This window comes from Ceratotherium simum, chromosome 33, assembly GCF_057802395.1.
Source record: "Ceratotherium simum simum isolate JZ-2026a chromosome 33, ASM5780239v1, whole genome shotgun sequence".
NCBI classification, from domain to species: Eukaryota; Metazoa; Chordata; class Mammalia; order Perissodactyla; family Rhinocerotidae; genus Ceratotherium; species Ceratotherium simum.
Window position 1 is genome coordinate 17,232,588 of NC_141932.1, and position 26,430 is coordinate 17,259,017.

Below are 26,430 nucleotides of genomic sequence, written 5' to 3' on the forward strand. Positions count from 1 at the left end.
CAGAAGAGCGCTCTGAGAAAGTTCAACCAGGGGACCGGATTTATAACAGGGCTGGTCAAGAGGTCTCTTTGAGGAAACTTGCAGTTTATTTTTAGTAGAGGAGGAATGTCACAGTAATTCTCAGCTGTTCCAAAGGGCGAGGGGTATTAATGGGCCTTGGCCAGAGGACAGTTGGACGCTGGCTGGTAGCCGAGGCAGTGGCTGCTGTGTCACCCCTGAGACCCGGCCAGATTTGGAGCTGCCGGAATCAGCTCCTTCCCTGTCACCACCCAGGCAGGAAATGACTAACTTCTCCTTTGACAGTGGAGGGAAGACGAAGGAGGGAAGAGTACAGCAGGGCACCTCAAGTGGGAAAGGAGCTGGTTAGATATTAGGGGCTTCCTAGCAAATCTGGACCCTGGGACAGAGCAGGGCAAGGACCCCCAAACAGCCACAGAGTCAGTGATCTATACATACGGGCGCTGGGGGATTTACTATGTTTAACAATTAGCAGTTAGAGTTGCTCTGTCTGATACAATAGCCACTAGCCACAGGTGGCAATATAAATTAGAATTAAAATTAATTAAAACTAAATAAAATTAAAAATTCAGTTCCTCAGTTACACTGTCCACATTCCAAGGGCTCAGTAGCCACACGTATTGGAAGGTACAGATAAAGAACATGTCCATCACCCCAGAGAGATCGATTGGACAGCGCTGGTCTAAGGCGCAGGCTTTGGGATCGGGCAGACTTGAGTTGGCATCACCTGTGGCTGTGTGACCTTGGGCAAGTTGCTTGCCCTCTCTGAGTCTCACTTTTATCCTATGTATGTGTCACAGTGATATCTCCCTGACAGGAGGTGAGGTGCCCGTGAGAGAAGAGGAAGGGGGCTCCAGCTCCAGGGAGGAGGAACAGGGCAGTGGGGTGACTGGAATCAGGGATTTCAGAGCCAGGCAGCCTGGCTTGGAGACCAGACCTCTCACGTGCTACTTGTGTGACCCTGGACAAGTCACTCACCCTCTGTCTGAGCCTCATCTGCTTCGTCTGTAAAGTGGGGGTGGCTTCTCTCCCCCTCAATGGGCACAGCAAGGCTGTGACATATGAACCACATAAGGAATCTAGCTTAGTGGCTGGCACACAGACAGCCCTCGACAGACCAGATCTGAAGTCCGTCTACTGCTATTATTACTAATCATAATGATGTGGTTGGTGGCTTTGCGGGGGTCAGAGAAGCACTGACTCTTCCTCAGATGTCAGATACATTCGCACAGGAGTTTCATCCACACCCATCTCCCCATTGCCTGCCACCTGTCAGGATTCTCCGGGGAAAGAAAGTGTTGGGTCTTATTCACAAATGCATCATGGATTTCTGGGGGTTGCGATCACCTCCCCCACTTCTCTACATGTCGAAGTTTTTTTTTTTTTCTGGGTGAGAAAGATTGGCCCCGAGCTAACATCTGTGCCAGTCCTCCTCCACTTTGCATGTGGGTTGCTGCCACCGCATGGCTGACAAGTCGTGTATGTCCATGCCTGGGATCCAAACCCATGAACCCCAGGCCACCAAAGTGGAGTGCATGAACTTAACCACTATGGCACTGGGCCGGACCCTGGAAGTTTTTTTTTTAAAGGAGCAAAAATAAGTTGCATGTGTTGAAGTCCTATTTTGGGGTGTCTGCCCAGCTTACAAGGTGAAACCTCCCCCTGTTCTCTGAGCACTGAGCCCCCACAGACAGGGCTGAGCCCCGGGAGCTCTGATTGTATAAAACGTCCCTGCCCCCACCCCAGCCACGGCGAGGGGACCAAGGCTGACACCCGACCCAAGTGAGCCCATTCGGTGCCTTCTCGGGGGGGTTCAGAAACAAGACAAAAGGATTCTGGGTAAGGTGGGCAGTTCCCTTGAACAGAGGTGTCGTGGACTTGGAAGCTACGGGATGGTGTCTGTCTCCACGCGGATGGAGAAGCACTGAGCGCCCGTCTGCAGAGAGACAGAGAGAGAGAACTGTGAATTCCAGGATCCTGGAGAAGAGGATTACAAGGGGTGAGGGGCCAGGTTGAGAGGGGCAGCGAGCAGCTGCCCTGGGTCCAGTGGCCTTCCTGCTCTCTGACCACACTCTCCAGCCTTTGGTGCTAGACTGCCCTCCAGGCTTAACATTTTTTTTTCCCAGTGAATCACCCCAAAACCACATCCCGAAGGTCCTGCTGGACCCTCTGGGACCCAGTCCATCCAGGCTTTCCCTCAGCCCCCACCCTCTCCGTGCTCTGGACCTTTGCGCATGCATGCCCCGCTGCCCAAGTACCTCCTCCTGCTCCCGGGCCAGCTCCTCTGCGTCCTTCTAGCCCCTTCCAAGCCGCTCATCCTTCATGAATAAAAACAGGGCAAATCAGATTCATGCTCACTGCTGCTCTAAAGCACCTGCTGCTAACAGGCGTTCTGCGGGCCTCCCCCACATACCATTTCAGTGCCTTATGACAATCCTGCAGAGGTGTACACGACCACCCCCATTATACAGAGGAGGAAACCGAGGCTCGGAGAAGGCAAGTCCGTTGTCCTGAGTTATCCAGCCAGGAAGGGTCAGGGGCAGGAACTGAACCCAGCTTTCGGCTCCCAAACCACTTTCCTTATCCCCAAAACTGGCTGTTCCTGTTACTGCCGCCCGGGGCTCCAGACACGCTACTGCGTACGGTATTAGTCACAAAATTAATAACACTATGGATAATGCCATCACAGCAATGATACTAGCTCACGTTTATTAAGCACTCTCTGGCGTTCAGTAGTGCAAGAACTATTATTGTAAGCTGTTCACCTGCTTATCTCATCGAATGCTCACAATGACACTTTGGGATGGGCACTATTATTTTCCTAATTTTACAGAGGAGGAAACTGACGCACACAGCTGTCAAGGCACTGGGCCAAAGTCACACAGCCAGGATGTGATGGAGCCAGAATTCAAATTCCAAAGCCTGTGCTCAGAGCCACTGGTTATATTGTCACCTGCATTTTTTTGCAGGCATATGCTGAGACTCAGAGAGGCAAAGGGGCTTCCCGAATTCACACAGCCAGGAAATGGTTGGTGCCGGGACCTAGGCAGCTGGCTCCAAATGCTGAGTTGAACTTTCCAGTTCATCTCTTTAAGCCGCAGCCTCTCATCTGTAAAATAGGCTAATAATCCCTGCTCTGCAGGTGGATGGAAGAACGGGATGACATCTTGGCTGTAAAAGGTCTCAGAGGGCACTACTCATAGAAGGTGGCTCAACAGAACCAGGAAAGCCGGCCTCTGACCAGCAAAGGTGCAGGGGTCTGGGGTGGGCGTGGGGGGCTCACGCGGCAGCAAGACGGTCACAGGCTCGGAGAAATACTGGCCCTGGCTGTTCCTGGCCGCGCACACACAGGTGCCCAGGTGTTCCCAGGACAACCTCTGGATGATCAGCTCCTCCCCGGTCCCGTGGGGCTCCCCGTTGGGGGTCCAGCGCAGCAGGGGCTCGGGTTGATGGAAGCCACCCACTGCAGGACCAGCGAGTAGCTGAGGTCACTCCGGGTGACGCTCTGAATGCCAGCAGCAATGCCGGGTTGGGGCCTGCTGTGGGAGCCGGGAGCAAGGCCACAGGGGTGGAGACCACTCAGAGAGGCTGAGCACTTCCTCTCTCCGCCACGGAGGCATTCATTCATTCATTTATTCATTCACCAACAAATGTGTTTGGTGCGCCTGATCTGTGGGTGCTTCTCCAGACACTGGGTGTCACAGGTGTTGATGCCCCCACCCCAGCCCCTCACCCTCACCCTCACCACTTCCAGGGCTATCAGCATCCGCATCTGTTGCCTGAAGGCTTTCACTGGCTGCCAGAGCCTCCTCAGCCAGCCAGAGCGCTGGGAGATGGGCACACCCAGAGCAGCCCTCCACACTGACTGACCTGGGCGGGTGTATAAATACCCCAGCTTCCTCGCTCTCAGCTGGACCCAGTAAAGCCAAGGAGCTGGGAGGAGTGGTGGATTCTGGATTACTTTGAAAGCAGAGGCCACAGGATTTGCTGATGGATTGGATGCGGGTGGGGGAGAGAGAGAGGAGTCAAGGGGGCCTCAAGGCTTGGGGCTGAGCCACTGGCTTCTGCGAATGCTCTTTACAGAGATGGGACAGACAATCGTCACTGTAGTTCTCTTTCCATGTTTTTTTCCAGCGAAAGACTCCGAGGTCTGGGGTTCTTAGGGCCAGGCCTCATGGTCAGAGAGAGGCACGGCTGGGATCTGAACCTGGGAAATCTGATGTCATGGCTGGGAACCTCCACACTGAGCTGATTTCCAGTTTCAGTGCAATATGCTAAGTGAAAAGGATTTTAGCCCAACGAGAAAGCTCACAGAAGGCTTCCTGGAGGAGGTGGTGCCTGAGCTAAGCTTTGCAGGAGGAGAAAGAGCCGACCAGGTGTAGAAACAAGAATCCGTGTAACAGCTACCTGGACTGGCCCCTTCCTATGAGCCAAGCACCCTTCTAAACACGTTGACTTACGGCTTCTATACTTTGAGTGAGACCCACGCTTGGGCGAAATCATTGAGTAGGTTGCAATCAGCATTTAAACACGAAATGCAATACAATAGAAAAATATCAGAATGCATTCCTCATAGCAACAATCGTTCTTTTATGACACCTGTCTTTCAGTTACTCGCGGCGCGTGTATCTACGTACACGCTGGGTCATGACGTGAAATGCATTTCTTACCGCGGGTCATGACTGAAAAAGTTTGAAAGCCACTGGACGTCCTCATTTAATTCTCACAACAGCCCCATGAGTTGGTCCTACTGTGACCCCGTTCTGCAGATGAGGACACGGAAGCACGCAGAGGGAAGTTGCTGTCCGAGGACACGTGACTGGTAGGCAGTGCGGCAGGGGTTTGAATGCCGGTGGCTCGGGGTTCAGAGCCTGCACAAGCCGCAGGCTGAGAAGGAGACCGGTGTAGAGGTCGGCCTCTAGGAGAAGAATTGGGCTTCCACTCACAGAAATGCAGGCTGATGGAACTCAGCTGCCCTTAAATTTTCTGGTGGAGGTAAAAATCCCTGGGTGCAGACGCGGGTTCCAAGTCGCCTCCCCCACCTTGCACTGTACCTTAGAGATGCTGCCGGGCTAGAGAGGCGGCGTAGAAGGAGATAAGCTCCAGGATCATAGAGAGTCATGCAGAACCCCAGCTCAGCCCTTTGCTTCTGTGTGACTGCAGGCTATCGACGTCACCTCTCTGAGCCTCAGTTTGCCCACCTGTGCAATGGGGTCGGTGCTCAGAGCCTCTGCTTTCTCGGGTTTCTGTGAAACCCCCCAGGGTTTGGCACATAGTGAGTGATCAGGAAATCGGAGCCCTTCGCTCCTGCTTCCTGCTGCCTCTCTGCAGGAGCGCTTTTCCTCACTCTTCATCTGGCGAACTCCTGCTCAGCCTACAGGGCCCAGCTCAGATGCCCCTTCCTCTGGGAAGCCAGACCTGGTCCCCCAGGCTGGGTCAGATATCTGCTTTGGATCTCACGTCTCCCTGCCCATGACCCCAGCATCACTCAGGACTGAGAAGGCTCTAAAAAGGTATTTGATGCAGACATAACAATCAGCGCTGGTAAATGTTTGTTGAATGGAAGTCTAAGGTTCTTCCTGAAGCCTCGCAAGGCCCCGCACGGTGCACCCTGTTGACCCCCAGCTCTATCTGAAAAACTAGTGGCCTCACATGGCCCACGCCCTGTACACTGCTCTACTCTCAATTTCTCACACTCACCGAGGTCTCTCTTACCCCTCCAGCCCTGTCCATGCTGTTCTCGCTGCCTGGAACCACTTCCACACCATCCTTATCGGCTATCTTCCCTTCTCTTCAGAAAGCATTTTAAATGTTACTTCTTGAGAAGTCAGAAGTCTCTGACTCTAGCCTTGTGATTCTTCCTTTCATGTCTCTCTCTCCTGATAGACTGGGAATTCCACGGTGAGAGGAACCAACTCTGTACTATTCACTGCTGAATTCGCCCTCCTCCAGGAAGCCCTCCCAGATCCTCCAGAGGGGGCCAGGTGCCCTCTGGCCTCCCACAGCCCCTGAGATCCCCCGTCCCAGCCCTGCCTGCTCTGAGTCATCCCTGTGTGGGGACAGGTCTGTCTCCCCCCACTGTGAGCCCCGGAGGGGAGGGCTGGGCCAGGGCTGTCTTAGTCATGATTGTGTTCCCTCCACCACCCAGCAGAGGGCCAGGTACAGGGCAGGTGCCGATGGTTTGTTGAATTATTAGATAGCAATGTGGTCACACCCACCTCAAGCCTCCCCCACAGCCCCAGCCCTCCTACCCCATATTACTGTTCCTGGGGAATGAACACCTTTTCCTCACATCCCCTCATCACCCTTGTGGAGCTGGGAGCCCACAGGCATGCCAGGACATAGAGACGCGTTAGGGAGTGGGCTGACCAGCAGGGAGCTTGGCTGACCTAGAAGCCAAACGCATTATGCTTGGAAGGAACACTTGGCTAAACTTAGGATGGGGGCAGTGGGTGAGACCCCCAGGGCATCCTCCAATAGAAACCTGTGGCAGAAACTGCTGGATTTCTCCCTCCATCTCTACTCTCCTTCTTCCTTTAGTCACAGAATCCCACATTTTGGCTAGGTGTATGGTTTCCCGGGATAAAGACTACATTTCAGCTTCTCTCGTGGCTAAGTACGACCATGTGACTGCTCCCAGCCAGTGGGATGCGAGCATCCTCTATGTCGGGGCTTAAAAGGAAGGCACCTTCACTCCCCTTCACCTCTCCTGTTGTGTTGGTTGGAATGCAGATGTGATGGGAGCCATCTTGGATCCCACGGGCAGGACAAAATCTGGCAATGACGGAACAAGCAGAAGGAGGCTGCGTCCCGACACCGTGAAGCCACCATGTCATCCCTAAACTGTTTATGCCAGACTATTATGTGAGAGAGAGAGAAATTTCCATCTTGTTTAAGACAGTGTCATTTTGGGTCTTTATTAGAGCATCAGATTCTGAATCCTAACTCATATGGTCTCTGTCATGGACTGAATTGTGTCCCCCCCATTCATATGTTGAAGCTCTAACCCCCCAGGATCTTAGAACGTGACTATATTTGGCGATGGGAACTTTAAAGAGGTAATTAAGTTAAAATGAGGCCGTTAGGGCAGGTCCTAATACAATCTGACTGATGTTCCTATAAGAGGAGGAGACTAGGACCCAGAGAGACGCTGGGGCAGGCACACAGAGAAAAGACCACGTGAGGGACACAGGGAGAAGGCAGCCACCCACAAGCCACGGAGAGAGGCCTCAGGAGAAACCAAACCTGCTGATACCTTGATCGTGGACTTCCAGCCTCCAGAACTGGAGAAATAAATCTGTCATGTTGAAGCCGCCCCGTCTGTTGTATTTGGTTATGGCAGCCCAAACAGACGAATACACCCTTAAGCTCCCTTCTAAGGAGGATGGGTCTGGTTGACCTCAGGGCTTTGTTTTTCGGGTTCAGGTAAGGAAGCTCAAGTCCAGAACTGAATAGCTCATAAAAGCAGATGAGTTTGAAGGTGCCACCAGCGACCTTGGCCCTTCCCCAAGTGTTGATGGGCAAAGAGTTCATGAATATCTGTTGGAAAGTGTGGTAGATGACAAAAAAAAGTGGCCACAACACTTTGCAACTCCTCTCATTCAGAGGGGGAGCTTATTTCCCTCCAGTTGAAGCCGGGCCAGTTGTGTGACTCGCTTTGGCCGGGAAAATATGGCGGCAGTGATGGCAGGCCAGTTCTGAGCCTGGGCCTCAAGAGGCCTTGCATCTTCTGCTCTTGGTCATCTTCCATTCTGAGTGAACAAGCCCAGGCCGGCCTGCTGGATGATGAGAGGCCACGTGGCCCAGTGACCCCCTTTGCCCCAGCGGCCAGCCAGGCCACCGCCGGACGTATGAAGGAGGCCATCCTGGACCAGCCAGCACCCAGGCGCTCCCCGGCTGACCACACACATCAGTGAGCCCAGCTGAAATCAGCTGAGATCAGAACTGTCCAGCAGAATCGTGAGCTAAAGAAATGGTTGCTGTTTTAAGTTTTGGGGTGGTTTGTTAGGGAGTGATCGATTACTGGCACAGAATGTGTCCTGATGGGCCCCGGTGACCTAGAACTCAGTCCCTCCCGCTGTGGGGCCCACTCACCCTTGACACGTATCTGCTCCGTCCCACTCCTGCGTCCCTGGCTCGTTTCCAGCCACCACAGTGGAGCTGCCCGAGTCGTGAGCCATCACGCTCCTGATGACCAGGCTGCCTTGGGTGTCCAGCATCTCCCGGGCAGTGTGGCCAGGCCCTGCGAGGCCATCAGGGGAGAAGATCATGGCTTCTGGCCTCATGCTTTCGGAACCAAGAGGCAGTGAGAGTGCCATTGAGGCTTCCAGGGACGGGCAGAGGGCACTGGCTCCTTCAGTCAAGGGGTCCCGAGGCGCAGACGAGGGCAGCTCGGAGGAGGCAGACCAAGTGCAGGATGCGAGCAGGGCGCCCTGGAGCAGGTGGGAGGGAGAGGAGGGTGAGGGGAGCAAGTGAGACCAAGGCCAGATGCTGCCCCAGCACGTAACCCTTCCTGAGCTGGTGGAGTCGATGATGACAACAGGGATGATGATAGTGATAAAAATACGTAGCAATAAAAGGGAACATTCACCTAGCACCTCCCACAAGCCAGATACTGTTCTAGTGCTGAGCATGTTCTATCTCACTTACTCCTTACATCCACCTCACCAAGCCCACATTACGCTGGATGTCATGTAGATTCGCTCCTCACCCTTCTCTGCCAGCTCTGCTCCCCAAAAGGCTGACTTCCCTGAGCTGCATCATTGGGGTCCCTTCACCTTTTGCTTCTGGTTGGCTTCTGCCAATGGGAAGACGGGAGGGCAGGAGGGGAGTGACCTCGGGGTAACTGGCCCCACAGCTCCCTCCCTGCTCCATCAGCGCGACTTGACTGTATCCCTCCACCAAAGCTCCTATGGGGCCACGCTCTCCGTATATCACTCTCTTTTGGTTTGGGGGTCTGCTCTTTCCTGTACAGCTTCTAGCCCCGGGGAGGTAACGGCTTCCCGCCGTTGCTAGCCGCTGGGCACTGCACAATCCCGCGTCAGTTTCCCTATACCCTGCCAACAGGTCTGCAAATCGTCCCTTGATTAAACCCTCCTCAAGCCTCCTTTTGAGCAGATCGTCTGCTTCTTGCCTCAACCCTGTCTGACCCAACTATTATACCCCTAAAGAGATGAGGAAACGGAGGCTCAGAGATTTAAGACATTTGTCCAGGGTATCATGGGTGGCAAACAGCAGAGCTGTGATCCACACCCAGGCAGTGGAAGTTCTCAGCCAGTAACTATACTGTCAAGTGTGCCCACCCCCACACCCCTGCCCCAGTTTCTCTCACTTCTTCTAATTAATTTCCATGTTGCTTAGAGCTTGAAGTCAAACCCTTGGAGTCTGGTTCCAGACCCTATGCGCTTACCCACCCCACTCTTCTGCCTCTCACTGGAATGGTTGCAGTAACAACATGAGTTCCAGCCATAAAAGACTAAAAATTTTGACATAAAAATAAAAAGAAACTTCTGCAAAGTTAAAAAAAAAAAACAAACCACCACCGACAAAGTCAAAAGAAATGACATGCCAGGAAAACTTATTTGCAACTGATATCACAAAGAGCTCATTTCACTAATACATAAAGAGCACCTAGATATCAATAAGAAAAATACCAGCAACCTAATGGAAAAACATACAAAGGATATGGATGGGCAGTACATAGAAAAGAAAATTCAAATGTCTCTTGACATAGGGAAAATGTTCAGCTGGACTCGTAGTAAGAGAAATGCAAATTAAAATGAACTGAGATACGCTTTTCACCAGATTGGCAAAGATCTGAGAGTTTGGTGACTCATGGTGCTGGTGAGGCTGAGGGCAACAGGAAACTCTCGGACACGGCTGGTAAAACCCCAGGCAGAGGGCAGTCTGCAAAGTCTTTCAAGATTAAAAATTCCCACACCCTTTGATCCTGTAATTAAACTTCAGGGAACGTGTTCTATGGTGTAAAATGACAGATGTAGAGCGTTATTTGCCACATCTTATCTGTAACGGCGAAAGATGGGAAATACCCAACTGCCCATCCATAGGGAACTGATTAAATAAATTGTGGTCCATTCACACAATGGAACAATGCAGCTCTACAGAAGGATGAGGAAGTCTATGAACTGAGAGGGAAAGATCACCAAGGTAAGCAGTTCAGATACAAGCTTTTAAACAGTTGATATGGTGTGCTACCTTTGGTGTAAAAATGGGAGGAAAGTAAATATATATTTGCATTTGCTTGTAAATGCACAAAGAAACTTTGGAAGGATACACAAAAACAGTGGCTATCTGTGTGTGTGTTGCGGGGAAGGGAGATGGGGAACTGGGTGGGGTAGGACAGAGACTTCACCCAAGGCCTTTGATATATTTTTGAGATTTGAACCACGGGAATGTATAACCCATTCAAAAATTAAGCAAAATTTGAATAAAGAAAATAGTGTATAAAGCAGGTTCTTAATTGTCTTGCACACACACAAATGCACACACACTACAATGCAGGCTCCAGAATTGGACTGCCAGCGTGCAAGTCCCGAAACTTATTGACTGTGGTTATTCTGGGAAAGTTACTTAACCTCTCTGAGCCTTAGTTTCCTCATCTATAAAATGGGATAATAATGTCTCCAGTGATTTTCAGCTGGGGACGATTTTGCCCCCCAGGGGATGTTGGCAATGTCTGGAAATCTTTTTGGTTGTCATGACTTGGGGGGGGGGGTGTGCTACTGGCATCTAGTGTGTAGAGACCAAGGATGCCGCTAAGCATCCCACAGTGCACAGGACAGCCCCCCACGAGGAATCATTGGGCCCAAAGAGGTCCATAGTGCTGATGGTGAGAAGCCTTGATCTAATGCTTGTAAATTGCTTAGAACAGTGTCCTAATAAGGTGAATGCCAGATAATGCTTGACATTATAATTATCATCATTATTATCATTCTTGCCTCTACAACTGCAAGTACTGGGAATACTGTAAATATGCCCTTTAAAGATTAAAAAAAGCCATATAATAAGTTTTAAGGATCAGAAATACCCACTTCCAGAACAAATGTGAAAACATCCGCCTTCTTCTTGGTAAGTGAATGAGCAGGGGTGGCTGGGGATTGTGACTCCCAGGGCAGCAGCAGATATATGTGCTGTGTTCTGGAAGGGGGTGTGACAGGTCTCAGAGGGCGCCTCCAGGTGATCAGCTGACACCGTGTGCTAGCTGAGTGCCAGGGACTGTGCCAAACTCTCCCAGCCATTACCTCCCTGATTCCCCCAACAACTCTGATGTTGGCGCTAGTCTGTTTTACGGGCAGGTAAACCGAGGCACAGCAAGCTTGAGTCTCAGACCCAAGGTCCTGAGTGGAGAGCTGGGAGTTGCCCCACTATCAGGCCTTCTGGGGGGCTCACTGCCCACTCCCTACCTCCATTGATTTGCTCTCTGAGTCGGCAGCTGGTGTGGCTTTTCTACTCCCCCGCTCATAAACCTTCCATGGCTCCCCAGTGCTCTCACGGCACAGTGAAGACTGCTTCTCCTGGCACCTGCTGCCTCTCCATGCTCCTCTCCCGCTCTCCCCTCATTCTCTGCATGGGTCAAACTGAACTCCGTGCAGTTGCTCTGGCCTCCAGGCCTTTTTGTCCCCGCCACCCCCAACTCTGTACCTGGCTGTGATTGGAGCTTCAGCTCAGGCATTCTCTCTTCCTCAGTCTTCCCTGACCCTCAGGTGTGCTCGGTAATAGATCCCACAGTGTTTGGGCAGGGACTGCAATTGACTTGATGGGGAGATGCGAGCTCTTGCCACGAAGAGACAGGAATCAAGTGTTTTACCCGAGTACCTGCTCAGGGTTCTGCTTTTCTACCTTCATGGAAAAAATCTGCGTTCTTACATTCATGAAACAAAGAGCGGAGGGACGCAATTTGCATAACTGATGTCCTGTCTTTCTGAAGGCCTATTTTGATTTGGACAGCTTTCAAAGGTCGTCCCCTGGTCACCACCTCCCAGCTTCGGACCTGAGCCCTCTCCTCTGGTCTCCCTCCCCCACCCCATTCCTGCCCATCCCACCGTCTGGGGACAGGTCTGTCTTCCCTCTGGACTGTGAGTCCCAGGAAGGCAGGGCTGGGGCCGGCTTGGTCACTGCTGTGTCCCCAGCGCCACCCAGCACAGGCTGGGTGCAGAGCAGGCACTCAGAGTGTTTGTTGAATAAGTGACCAAAGGGGGAAGATCCCAGGTCGTGCATCATCCACGTTCTGGGATCGAGTTCTGACCACGACCCAGCTGCAGCCACTTGGTGATTCAGGGAGTGTCCCCAAGGCATCTTAAGGAGAAGATCTCACATCTCAGCCACCCTTACTCCAGCTGATGTAGAATCATGGTTTCCTTTGCAGATTTTGAGGCCACTAGACCTGGGTTCATGACCCTGACTCAGCTGCCTATTATTCCTGGGCTCTGAGCCTCAGTTTCCCCACTCATCAAGGAGGGCGGCTGATAACCATCTCACAGGAGTTCCTGAGAGTCAATGAGGTCATGAATTTTCAGGGCTGAGGACGGTCTACCTTAGGTATTTTATATATATATGTACATATATAGAGATTTTTTTTTAAGTATGCCAGATGAAGGATGGAATTTCAGAGCTGGAACCATAGAGATGATTCCAGAACTCTTACTGTACAGGAGCACAGTTATTTTGCTTCATCTCCAACCTTCAATCAAATGAGAAAAAGTCTCTATTCAATTTTTCCCAGTTTGAGTCCAGGGACACTCCAATACCAGGATATTAAACTTGACTTCTCCCGTTGTCTCAAAATCTCCACAGAGGTCCCAGAGCCTAAGAACAGAATAACCGATGCCAAGAACCCCCATTCTCGACTGCGGTCCAGCTAACAGGGGTTCTCCACTCTACCTCCACCCAGCCCTGGGCAGGGAGACCAGGAGCTCATGGGGAGGAGCAGGTGTCCCAGAGTGAGGCTCCCTGGAGGAGAGTTGAGAACGAACCCTGAGTCCTCCTCTGGGGTGAGGGTCCGGGGTTTTCCTCCTCCACAGGCCAAGCGAGGGCGGCTCCAAGGGAACCTCTTGGGGGGCTGGAGATGTTTCCCCTGGAGTCTGTGGGAACTTAGACCAATAAGTCCCCAGGTGAGGGATGGGGTGGGAGAGGCCCGTGGGGGTGGAGGAAATAGAGGGCTGGGGTGGAGATGGCCCATGCCTCCAGCGTTTGGGGGCACAACAAAGATGTCCAGGCGTTTCCCATCAGCCAGTGGCAGATGCCTCCGAAGGAAGCCACCTGGAGGCTGTCCTGGCAAAGACCCTCATGGAAGAGGGCTTGCTGATGACTGACCTGGGGAGAAGGAGGCTGGAGGCGGCCAGGAGATGGCAGTGAGCCTCCAGCGGGCCCACTTCATGGAAGCCTTGGGAATACACTTTCCAGTGATGAGGATCCTCAAAGTACCCACTCCCCAGAAAGATCCAGCAACCATGCTTCAGCCACACAGAAGGCTTTGGCCCCACCTTACAACTATAGGAGCCAAGTAGAAACTGTCCTGCCCGCTTCCTTGCGTTCCCACAGCTATGGGCGAGGAGAAAGGATGCAAAGAGAGAAACAGGGACGAGGCCCACCGTGTCCCAACATGGCCCCCACTGCAGTCTGACACAGGCCTGAGCTGGGGATGAGCGAAGCTTTAAACTGGGTGGAGTTGGGGGTTTTGAAATCACACAGAATTGGACTTTTTAAGATCTGGAAAAGGAGGCAATTCATTTACTATCTGAGAGGCGGACGTGTGTGTTCTCTGGAAATGTGGTCTCGGTAGGCAGACCATCTGGGTGCAAATCTTCATTCTGCCACTTCCAAGCTGTGTGGCCTGCAGAGGGCACATAACCTCTCTGTGCCTCAGTTTCTCCCTCTGAGAAATGGGGATCCCATAGCCTTTGTCTCATAAGGGTAGGGATGAAGTATTACTATATGAAGGCACCTAGAATAGGTTGGCTTGCAGAAGTACTCAGTCACGATGACCTTTTTTTAAAAAAATTATGATTGTTATTATTGATTATTGTTATTATTATTATTTATACTTTTATTAGGTGTGGATAGCTGGGGTGAGACAGGGTGCTCTGGTGGAAAGGGGCTGGGTTGGGGGCTGGCCCAGCGGCGAAGTGGTTAAGTTCCCGCACTCTGCTTCAGGGGCCGGGGGGTTCGCAGGTTCGGATCCTGGGCATGGACTGACGCACTGCTTGTCAAGCCATGCTGTGGCGGCGTCCCATATAAAGTGGTGGAAGATGGGCATGGATGTTAGCCCAGGGCCAGTCTTCCTCAGCAAAAAAAGAGGAGGATTGGCAACAGATGTTAGCTCAGGGCTAATCTTCCTCACAGAAAAAAAAAAAACAAAAAGAAGAAAGGGGCTGGGCTGGGGACCTGAATTCTGATTCTGCCCTGGTGGCCCATGCCATCTTGCGCAGGTGACCCCGCCCCCTCTGCGCCTCCCCTTCCTCCTTTGTATAAAAGGGTCAACAGCACGGCCTCTTGGGGATTCCAAGAGCTCCGGTGCAGCGGGAGCCTGTGCTGATGGGCCTTAAACTGACCGGAGTCGGGGGTCTGAGTAGGGGCTCCTCTGACCTAGATACAGACTCTCCCCAGGGGTGTCCTTTCCTTGTCCCTAACCGGTAGGTGAAGCCACTGGCTCTCACGCACCTGTTGCGTAAGAGGCAGCCTCTTCCAGGCAGGGCTGTGGCCGGAGCCGGTCCTCGTGCTGCGTTCTGTCCAGGCGCCGCGCAGGGGAGGTGGCTGTGTCAGGCGCGGGGTCTCCTAGACCCGCACAGTCAAGTACGCAGCCTTGGCCCCGCCCCCGCCCTGGCCACACCCCGCTGCGCCCTGGTCCAGGGCTCCAGCTGCTGGCTGGCTGGGAAGTCACCCCCAGGCCTGCCCTCTTCTCTAGCACAAGTTGGTGGTACTGGTGGATGGGGAGCAGGCGGGGGCAGGGTTCCTGGAGAAGACGCTCTGGGGGTTCATTCTCTGTCCTCTCCGCCCCTCTCCCAGCCCTGCAGACCAGGAGAATGATGAAGACACCCCACATCAGAGACAAAGAATGGCCAAAGGTCATCAGGTAGGAGGTGGCCTGGCCTCGTGCTGGCTTCCTCGCTTTGCTCCAGACTCCCTGACTACCAGCTCTGAGCCTCGGTTTTTCTCCTCTGTAAAATGGGGTTGTTAATAATAGTGCCTGCCCCAGAGTCAGAGGGGCCCCTGGATATGAGGTGCCCAGTATCGGGGCTGGCGTGTACGAGGTGCTCCATGAATGGCGGTAGCTACTACAATAATGCTAATTATTATTACTGGTATCCAGGATGTCCTGGAGGCATGCTCAGAAGCCCTTTCTCAGGGCCTTGCTCATACTATCTCCTAAATTTTGGATTAATCCAGGTATTCACAATGGCTTTTGTCAGTTCTTGGAGGGAGCAGCCTCAGGGCCTTTGCACTTCCTGTTCCCTCTTCTTAGAACCTTACACAAATCATCTCATGGCTGACTGTGTCTCATTATTCCCACCTCAAGTCAAATATCACCTCCTCTAAAAGGCCTTCGCTAATGCCTGCTGCAAGTCAGGCCCCCAGCTCCTTGCTAGCAAGTCACACAGTTTTATTTTCTTTACAATACTTACTATCTGAAATTATTTATGTCTTTGTCCACTTGTTTATTATCGGTCTCCCCTGCCCCAGGCCCATCACCCTAACTAGAAGGTCAGATCCAGGAGGGTAGAGCTGTGTCCCTGTGATTGGAACTGTACCTAGCACATCATAGATACTCAATAAGTGTTTTCTTTAGTGAATGAATAAGTGAGTATAATGGAAGTGTTGGGATTTGAACTCAGATCTCTCTGACTCAGAAGCTCAAGCTTTTCCCTCCCCCAGAGGGCCAGGCTCCACCCTGGGGCAAAGAGTCACCCATGAGTCTCTAAAAATAGTCACTATCAAGTGACTTGGTTATGTCTTTATTAGCATTGGCCATACTGCCTCTTTTATGCTTTTTCTGAAGGCCTCTGCTGGGGCGATTCCCCAGGCCAGGGGACCAGCGATGGGTGATAAGCAATATCTGCGACATGATTAATAACCATCGTATGGATGAGGACTCTGTGGTTTCTGCTTGTCCAGCATCATTCACTCTCTTTTATTCTGGTAACAGCACCTGGATTTTCCTTTGAGAAACCAGCCTCCTTCTGGTGCCAGGGCAGTGAGAAGGGCCCAGGCTGGCCAATCAGAGTGCTTCACCCTCCAACCACAGTGATTGGGTGAGGGCTGAACATGTGACCCAAGCCTAGCCAATCAGAGCATTTCAACTTTAAGTCTCAATCAATAATTGCTCCAGAACTGGCGCATGACCCAAAGCAGACCAAAGGGAGCCATCTGACCACTTTTATTGGAACTCCGGGGAATGTAGCATTTTTCTTTCTGCTGAGTTTGCTAAGCTGAAGGGATCTAAGTGTGGAGCTGCTGGGGGCCCTCCTTCCACCATGAGTAGAGAGGCTGCCTAAGAATGAGACCAACACATAGGAAAGCACAGCCAGCCAGTGGATGGACAGAGATTTCTGATGACATCATTCAGACACCTAGATTCAGCTGTGGCTGAAGTTGGCTCCATCCTTCAGATTTTGTGTTACGTGAGCCTATATTTTGTTTCTCCTGAACTAGTTTTCTTTGTGATTCAGTTACTTGCCTCCAAAAGAACTTTGTTTGAAAGGAAAGGTGAAAAACAGAGTTTGAAAGCATATGACTTGTCAGCCGGCCAAGACTGAGGATGGGTAAGGGAATTCCCCTGGGGATTGGATCCTAGAACAGAAGAAGGACATTAATGGAAAAACTGGTGAAATTTGAATAAAGTCTAGAATTTCCTTAAAAAAAACCCACGAGTCCCACTTGGAGGAAATAGTCATGATGATCGCTAACATTTACAGAGAACTTGACTCTGAGAGGGGCACTGCTCTAAATACTTGACCTACGTTAGCTCGTTTATCCCTCCACAGCCCTGTGAGGCAGGGGCTGCCATCCTCTTATTCCAGAGGAGAAAACTGAGGCACAGAGAGGATAAGTGACTTATCTGAGGCCACACAGCTCATGAATGCCTGGGAAGACCCAGGCACCGGGCTCCGGAGTCTGTGGTCTTAAGCATTACATGCAACAACCTTTTCAAGTCATTTGGGCCTTCTAACATCTTTACATGGTAGATATTATTGTGTCCATTTTTTCACGTGAGGAAACAGAGAAACACACGGATGAGGTTAAATGAATTGGCCAAAGTCATACTCACATAAGGCACAGTCACCCCAAGCCACCCTCACTTCCTTCCTCCCATCCTCAGACAATGAGTTTCCTGAACTCACAGGTCAGGTCCTGTTTTCCTGGCTCCTTGAGTCCCAGCAGCATCCTTCGTTTCTTCATCCACTCATGTGTGTGAGTGTGTGCGTGAGTGTGTGTGTGTGTGGGGGGAGGTGATGGTGTGTTGGAGGAGAGCAGCAAAAACATCGTTTTATTAATAACAGGAGAAATAGCCAGTGCCAGGTGGCTCCGGACAAAGCTGAATTGTAAAAATAAGCTTAAAGGCTGAAAGGACTCCGTGTCCTGCCGGGGGCTAAGTTTGGATGGCAGAAGGCTTATCCCACATGGTTCACATTTCCATGGGTCATGGTTCACGTTTCCGTGGAAGGATGTCCCTCTCATCTGTCAGAGACATCCCCACCCCCTTCCAGGGGGTTTGGAAATATCTGCCCACATTTTGGTTGTCACAATGCCTGTGGATGGAACAGTCCTATCATTTATTGGGTTAAACAGCCTGCAATAATAGGCGGGACTGTCCCATACCACAGAGACTCGTCTCACCTAAAATGCCAATAGCGCCCCAGTTAGAAACCTGGAGTTGGGGTAAGGCTCCCGGCTTCTGTCCCCACCTCCCTGTTATGAGATTGACGCTTCTGGGAGAGGAAACTGAGCTCGGATCCTCTCCCTCTCTGTTTCTGCATTTGCCTGTTGCCAGAAAGAGTACATTTTGGTCTGCCCCCTCCTTCCACGTGATAAAGGGCCTATGGGAGGTAAGTTTATATGGAAGAGAAACTAGTGGTGCCCCCACGCCTATCTAGTAGCCCCCCCTTTCATACTTAAAGGAGTTTGAGCTGGGCACGTGGTTGTGTGGAGTGAAGGCTACATTTCCCAGCCTCCTTTGCAGCAAGTGTGGCCATGTGCCCAGGACCTGGTCAATGGGATGTGAGCAGAAGTGCAGTTTTGGGGTCATGCCTTTAAGAGAAGGGGGCCTTCCTTTCTTGTTTTCCCTTCCCTCAGGCTAGAGTGGGGACACGGTGGGGTGGCCTCCTGGGCCATGGGAATGGCCAAGGACAGAAGGGAAGAGCCCAGGCTCCTGACACCTTCACAGAGCAGAGCTGCCCACCAGCAGGAGAAAGAAATACATTTCTATATAATTTAAGCTATTGTTATTTTGAATCTATCACAGACAGCCCAATTTATATGCTAAGTTCAGGTGTTCAGTTTGGGGGCAGTTTGGGGAGGTGATGGCAAACCCACTGGGCCACACAGCTCAGCCATGTTCCCTGATTTGGCTCATTGTTCGGGTAATAAAGCCAACACATTGCCCTCCCTCTCTCTTATTCCTGCATCTCTCTCTCTCTCTCAACTGGTTCTGCCTTCAGGCCAGGATGAAGGGTGTTACTAATGGAGATCTTAAATCTCCACCTAGTTGCTGGTAGAAAAATAGGTGTAGGGCCGGCCCCGTGGCTTAGCAGTTGAGTGTGCACACCCTGCTACTGGCGGCCCGGGTTCGGATCCCGGGCGCGCACCGACGCACCGCTTCTCCGGCCATGCTGACGCCGCGTCCCACATACAGCAACTAGAAGGATGTGCAGCTATGACATACAACTATCTACTGGGGCTTTGGGGGAGGAAAAAAAAAGGAGGAGGATTGGCAATAGATGTTAGCTCAGAGCCGGTCTTCCTCAGCAAAAGGAGGAGGATTAGCATAGATGTTAGCTCAGGGCTGATCTTCCTCACAAATAAATAAATAAATAAAACTTAAAAAAAAAAAAAGAAAAAGAAAAATAGGTGCAAAGGAACCAGAGGTTCCATGGACCTTCTTCTGCAAAGCAGGCCCTACCCACACGGGGGAAAGACCAGATGTGGGTTTCCCCCTGGATGTAGGGAGCTGAAGAGAAAATGTCCCAGGGGTTTCAAGATTGTGGATTCATTTGCTCACCATCCAAGCTTTCCTCCTTCTGGTGTGCCTTCCCGTACTGCAGAGGCTAGAAAACTAAAGCCACACCTCTTCACCTTCCTTCTGCCCATCTGACATACACGCGATTTGGAAAGCGGAAGTGAAATGGAGGCTGTGCCTACAGTGTTTCTGCCACTTATTTTGGCATGCACAGTCATTGAGGCTGGTGTTTTTCCCTGAGGCACTGCCAGTGACCGGCTTTGTGCGTCTTGGGAGGCTCTTATCTGCGTGAATCCAGCAAGAACGGTATGGTTCTGGAGCCACCCACTCCAGTAGTAACAGCTTCTTGATTCCGCACCTTTCTGGGACGGTGGAGGCAAGCAGCTCCCCTGCTTGGTGGGTTCTGGAGCTTCAGGGCACCTAATGGGGTCAGCTTCCTTTTCCTTTTCCATCAGAGGGCATGTAACCAAACTCAATGGGTTCATCTCTTGGTGAATGCAGAGCCGAAAAACACAACCAAGGTAGAAGTAGGTGAAGAAAAAGTTGATTGCTTGTGCAAGCAATGGAGAACACCGGAGATAGCTTCCAAAGCAGTGTCTCCCTGAGCTCAGTGTCAGTGGAGACTTGATACATAAAAGAGCAGAAGATCAAAGGTTTATTTGTAACAACAGTATAACAACTGTGTTCATTTCAGGCCCATGCGCAGCATGGATACATGTTATTACATACGTCGTGTGATCTAAAAATGACTGTTTGGACTCTCCCAGAGGAGGAGAATTTAGGATGCTAATGAGTTGAGGTAACTTTAGAACGACTGGTGCTGCAACATTTTGTGGGGTCTTCCTGCGAATGTGTGGTTTCTCTGCAAAGCAGCAACGTCTGCAAAATGGGGACAGTTCCTGCAAAAAAGAACACATAGTCTTTTTGTCTGAAAAACACTTGACAGGTTGCGTTAGTTGTTTCCCAGATCCTCAGTAACAGTTTCTTTGCCTGGTTTCCCGATCACAGGCACCCAGCTGTCTTTCCCTGGAATGGGTCTGCCCCCTTCAGTCTCTCAGAACTTGAGTGAATCCAATCCTAAATCAAATCAGAGGCACAAGAATGTTACACCACCTGACCTGCCCTTCCAACATTTAGACACATGAGTGCAGCGGCATTTTCCAAGTGAAAGCAACTTTCTTACCTTGCTGTTTTCAGCCCCACCCCATATACCAATAGGAGGGAAAACATTCATGTAAGTAACACAACATTATTTGTTTAAATAAAAAGATCTAGCCGAGTCATGGTGTTCTTTTTAGCTCCGTAAGGGCGGGAGAAGAGAGAGTGACCATGGAAACTGACAGGTCTTTGTACTTTTCAGGAAAAGGGAGTGTCAATGTAGATATTATCACTGGGGGCAACAGATTATTAGTTAAGACAGCCAATCAAGATTTGGGAAGTGTCATGGACTGAATTGTGTCCCCGCCCCCCCAAATTCATATGTTGAAGCTCTACCCCCAGTGTGACCATATTTGGATATAGGGCCTTTCAAGGGGTGATTAAGTTTAAATGTGGTCATAAGAGTGGGGCTCTAATCATAAGAGTGGGGATCTAATTCAATAAGACTGGTGTCCTTATAAGGAAGTGACACCAGTGATGCACACATAGACAGGGAAATGACCGTGTAAGGACACAGTAAGATGTCACCCATGTGTTACTGGCAGTTAGCCTAGAGTTTCAAGGCAAACTCTTGCAATCACTTTTTTTTTTAGCACTGAGAACAAAAAAGCAACTTCGGTGTGGTCAAAACTTCCACAATGGAAAAGGAAATGGGAATAATAGGATTTTTAACAAATATATATAGAACATGAGGCGTGCACATTTTCCATCCACCAAGATAAAGAAACAAAGTAGGAGAGGAAAGTAAAAGTTTTGATTGACCTGTTCCAGGATAGCTGTGAACTCAGGCCAGTCTTTTGGACTCAATAAGCTGTCACTTTAATTTTTATTTATTTATTTTTTCCCCCAAAGCCCCAGTAGATAGTTATATGTCATAGCTGCACATCCCTCTAGTTGCTGTATGTGGGACGCGGCCTCAGCATGGCTGGAGAAGCGGTGTGTCGGTGTGCGCCCGGGATCCGAACCGGGGCCGCCAGCAGCGGAGTGCACGCACTTAACCACTAAGCCACCGGGCCGGCCCTAACCTGTCACTTTAAACTGCATCCCATTTGGAGGTTAATGGTGACTTTCAGCTATTCCAAATCTTGGAAACTATCCGCATCTGTACAATCGCCTCACTTCTCAGAGAGTTGCATTTGAAAAACCATTGTCTTCTTGCAAAGTTGAGAAGTCTACACCAGATGACTACTCCAGTCTTCAAGTCTTACTCCCGGGACCCCTTCTTCCCCTTCATGTCCATCTCATATTTAGAAACCTTTTCATGGACATTCCTCCTTGCCACCTGTGTCCCTGCTCCTCACCCCATCCAATGCTTAATTGGGCTCCGCTCACATGAGAAATCCTCCAAAATATCAGTTTGGGTGCTTTTGGCTGCCAAAAATGGATAACCCAATTCAAAATGGTTTAAAACTCCAACATGTATTATCCTAGGTAGCAGGGATTCCAATGATATGGCTGTTTCTGGGTTGGTTAACACAGTGGCTCAGTGATAATAACACTGAAGACCCAGATTCTGCATCTTCCATGGGCCAACAATAGCATCCCGAGGAGGAAAAGGGGACCGGCTGCTCCTAGTTATCTTCAAGAGCCAATAAAATCTTTCCCATCAGCCTCCAGCAGACTTCCTCTCACTCGTCATTGGCCAGAACCAGGAACATGACCATCCCAGCGAGTGGGAGCATCATGATTGGCTCAGCCTTTGGCCAGTCAGGACTTGCCTTTCTGAGAGGGTCCAGTCCTGGAGCCACAACCCAGGGCAGGGAGGAAGGCGGCTATCACAGAATGCTGGGGCTCTTCCGGGAAGGAAGGTGGGAAGGGATGGATGCTGCGGGGAGGCTCCCCACCAGCCTCCACGGGTCTCCCAAACCTGCCACATCTGAGGCAGGCACCCAGCTCTCCAAGCCCAGTTTACAGCCTTCCCTTCCCCCAGTTCCAGCCTCAGGCTCTTCTCTCTGCATTGTCTCACGTTTAAAAGCAGCCCTATGGAGAGGTCCACCAGGGAACTGGGGTCTCCTGCCGACAGCCATGGGAATGAGCCATCTTGAAAGCAGATCTTTTAGCCCCAGACAAGGCTTTAGTTAACTGCAGGTTTGGCCCTCATCTTGAGACTCTGAGACAGAACTACCCAGGTAAGCCTCTCCCAAATTCCAGACACACAAACTGGGTGCCAAATAACTGTTTTGTTAAGCCATGAAAGTTTGGAGTAATTTGTTACCCAACAGATACACTCCTTCACAGGGACACCAGGCAGATTCAATGAGGTCACGTGCCTGGTGCATGGGACACACTCCTTTTAAATGCTACCTGCTACTATTTTAATTTTTACCGCAGTTCATCGGACTTTTCCCCGATGGTTTAAAAACAATCTCTTTACCTGTATCCTTAGGCTGAACTGAGCCATGTGCCAATTCTTGGGAAGGGGGCATCATTACAGTCTGAAGCAGCACTGAGTAACTGAAATATAATGGGAGCCACAGAGGTAATTTTAAATTTTCTAGTAGTTAACATTAAAAAGCAAAAGATTATTTTCACCTGTTTGCCACTACTTACATAAAATTGATTTCAGGTGGTCATCATTCTGGTGGCTTTGGATTTATTAGTCATTGTAATTGAAGCTAAATGTAATTAATGTATCTCGAACTTTAAGAATCATTGAAAATTATATCTTGAAACTTGGGTATTATGAATTACTAACTAAAGAAAACTAGGTGAGAATATAATATCTTATATATTTGGAAAGTCACTGATTTCATGTCCCTTACCAAAAGTGGATTGTCTTGACACACTATTATTAATAAAAATGATGGGTACTGTACTCATAGAGGTTTCTATCTTATGAATGAATGCTAGAAGACAACAACAACAAAGTTGGATGCTTCTTCCTTAAAATTATTTTCTGTTGTGCAGAGGAAGACAGTGACATCCTTAGCATGGTATTTGAAGGCCTTCATATTGTCACCTCTACTGACATTTCCATCTAACCTCCTACAATTTCCACCAGAGTATATGGAAGCATATATGTTAGGAGACGTTCGGGGATTTGATCGGAGATGTAAAAGAAATTTTTCACTCCAAACAAATGGACTGAAGGTATATTTTATTATATAGAGGATAGTAAAGGTGATAGTCCGCAAACAGATCCGAATAGGTCAAATAATAAGAGGGAAAAAACACCAGCTCGACTGGAAAGGGAAAACATCCACATCGGCTGAGACAGCAGCAGATTCGAATAGGTCATATAATGAGAGGGAAAAACATCAGATCGATGGGAAAGAGAAACACCAGATCAACCGAAGGGAAATGACACAAATCAACCGGAAAGAGAAACACCAGGTTGACCAAAAAGAGAACACGTCAGATTAATTACTTTACAATAAATCAATTATTCACAACATCCATTCCCCACTGCCAGGAGAGTCCTGTCAATCAACACGGCTGGGCGGGAATCACACGTCCTGGGCAAGGTGTCCCTTCCACAGGTGGAACTCTCACCGGGTCTCAGTCTCCAGCAGTTTTTTACAGCATCAATAATTTCCAGAGTAAGCAGTTACAGAGCTTTTTTCAGAGCAAGCATCCAGTGTTTTCATGCACAAATGGTTATCAGTGGCATACGTGTACTGAGCCCCCTGGCTGTCGTCCCAGCCCAGTAGTTGTGTACATGCATTGTTTACCCTGCTTATCGTCCCAGCCCGGCACAGATGGCCAGTCTGACCCAGGCTGCAGCGCCCAAAGGGCCTTGAAATTTTTACACATTGCAACTATCTCCGTGGGAGAAGAGCCAGTTTCCACCATGCAGAAAGCAGCTTTTATATATTTTTTTGTGCTGGTGGCTGTAGGTCAATGGAGCGGCCAAACATGGCTGTACTCATGTCAAGACAGTATACTCCTGTAGAGGAGGAAGATAGTTTCCTCCACCCACTAGGTTCTTCTGGCTGGTCTAAGAATTAAATTGACATGAGACAGAATAACAGAAACTCAAACAAAGTTTAATAACATGTGTAATGGGAGAAACCCAGGAAAACCGAGTAACTCGCCAAAATGGCCAAAGCCACTACCTTATATATCATCCTCAGCTAAAGACAGGATGTTGGGGGTAGTGGTTTGGGACTTCAAAGAGGAGGAAGGCAATTCACATGAAGATGAAAAAGCAAATGTTTGGTAAATAAATGTTTGCTGGCCCGTCTATAAACAGTGGAACCCAAGAGAGAATTTGATAAAATGGCCTCGCCTGGTCCCTCCCTGTCTCCCACTCTTAGAGTTATCTATGGTGATAGCTCCTTCCTGGGACAGGCCTTCTATCTTAAATTCATTTAGGCAGTTAGAGAGAAGGTCAAAATTTCCTTCTGAGTCTTTTGATTTTAAAAACAGTCAAGCCAAAGAGACATGTATTGGGGTGGCCTGTTCTGATGCACTACACTCCGTATGTGGCCACAGCCACAATAGCCCAATTATTTAGCAGGCAAAATCTAAGTCTTCAAGAGCTACCTCAAGTTCCTCCACAGTGCCTCTGGCAACCATCCGCCTCTCTGTGCTCCCAAAGCACCGAGGTCATACGTCCTTCAGACCACTCATCACGTGTGGCTGAGGAACGCCTCCATGGCTATACCGTGCTACCTGAGAGTAAGGATGCTGTGCATCCTAAAGCCCCCAGGCAACGGCCCATAGGAAGAATTGAACACATGTTTAATTGACTGGCACAGGAGGCACATTGTATGTCAGAGAGATACATTTTTACTCCTGTATGTGTATCAGAATCATCAGCAGAGTTGGTGAACATACAGGTACCTGGGCTCCATATCAGACCCACTAAGTCAGCGTCTTGCAAGGGAGGGTCTAGATTTGTGCATTTGGGGCAGAAGCTCTGCAGATGATCCTAATGTGGGAACAATTGAGTTTGTAAAAAATAGGTCAGTATAGACTAGAACTGCCGGGGAAAGATCATAGAGGAGGGCCCGTGTACCAAACTTTGGAGTTTTGGGAAAAGATGTATCAGGTCAAGTAAAAACATAAGCAAAAATATAGACACAAAAGTAAAGATGACAGTAAGGGGACCAGTTTTTTGAATAAAAGGTTTACGTGAGAATAATAGTTGATAACTGTGGATAAGCGTGGTAGGCCCAGATCATGGGGGACTTTTGAAAATCTGTGCAGACTCTAGCTGTCAGCAGAGGCTGACAATCTTAGAGACAGGCACATTGCTGAATCTTGTGGTTGTTGATGCAAATAATCCATAATCAATCTATAAATCAAAATTGGGGTGAGTTTATTATGACCCAGGTCTGAGGACTATAGCCCAGGGGGACTTCTTTCCCCAGGAAAGGAAGGGCATCAAAGAAGAGGCGTGTACAGAGTGGTTATATACCATCTTGGAACAAAGAGCATATATCACGTGTGACAGGAATGTCCCTTTTACTATAGTCACAAAATGCTCAGCTAGCACAGAAGGTCGATAATTAATCCTCAGTTTCCAGGAAGAGATGCTTATCCTTAAAGAAATACCAGTATGGGGGGAAGCTACATCCCTATCTTTAAGGACATCATTCTTGTCTTTGGGACATTGTAAATGTTTAAAGCAGATGGACAATGCATGCTCAGGGGCCACATCAGGCCATTTTGGAAAAACAAGATCAGGCCAAATTAGTTTTAAACCAAATGATTTCTTCATACGCTCCAATATATCCTATTTCTTTTCATTTATTTATCATTGTCATGGCAGCAAATGCTCAGGGAGAGGGGAGCTTGCTTATAAGAAAGAATGAGGAAGTCTTCATTCATAAGAAAGTGTCTCTTCTAAGTCTTTCTTTGGAAATTTACCAATTAATGCATCATAGAATTTTAGAGCTAAAAATACATATTTATCCTTTGCCCTTAAGTAGAATTCCACTGAAAACAATTCCCTATTGAAAAACAAAAAACGTTCCATGGTTAAATAAATTTGGGGGTTAAAAAAACAAAAAGAAACAGGTAAAATTCACTTTAATAATATATTTTAATTAACCCAATATATCCAAAACATTGTCATTTCAACATGTATTCAATATAAAAAATTGCTAATGAGATGC

The 26,430-nt window shown here is 49.5% G+C and overlaps 1 protein-coding gene across 1 annotated transcript in view; it reads right to left on the reverse strand.

Annotated features, from left to right (window-relative positions):
• Window positions 1–1,903: 1,903 nt before the first annotated feature.
• The window catches only part of IGSF23 (immunoglobulin superfamily member 23), a 51,728-nt gene continuing 27,201 nt past the window's right edge, over window positions 1,904–26,430 (reverse strand). Inside the window, 9 exon segments of the mRNA XM_087421928.1 lie at window positions 1,904–1,995; window positions 3,302–3,466; window positions 3,469–3,526; window positions 5,758–5,795; window positions 8,113–8,164; window positions 8,166–8,301; window positions 8,303–8,360; window positions 8,363–8,450; window positions 14,698–14,811. Of these exon segments, the coding sequence (XP_087278054.1) occupies window positions 1,904–1,995; window positions 3,302–3,466; window positions 3,469–3,526; window positions 5,758–5,795; window positions 8,113–8,164; window positions 8,166–8,301; window positions 8,303–8,360; window positions 8,363–8,450; window positions 14,698–14,811 (801 nt within the window).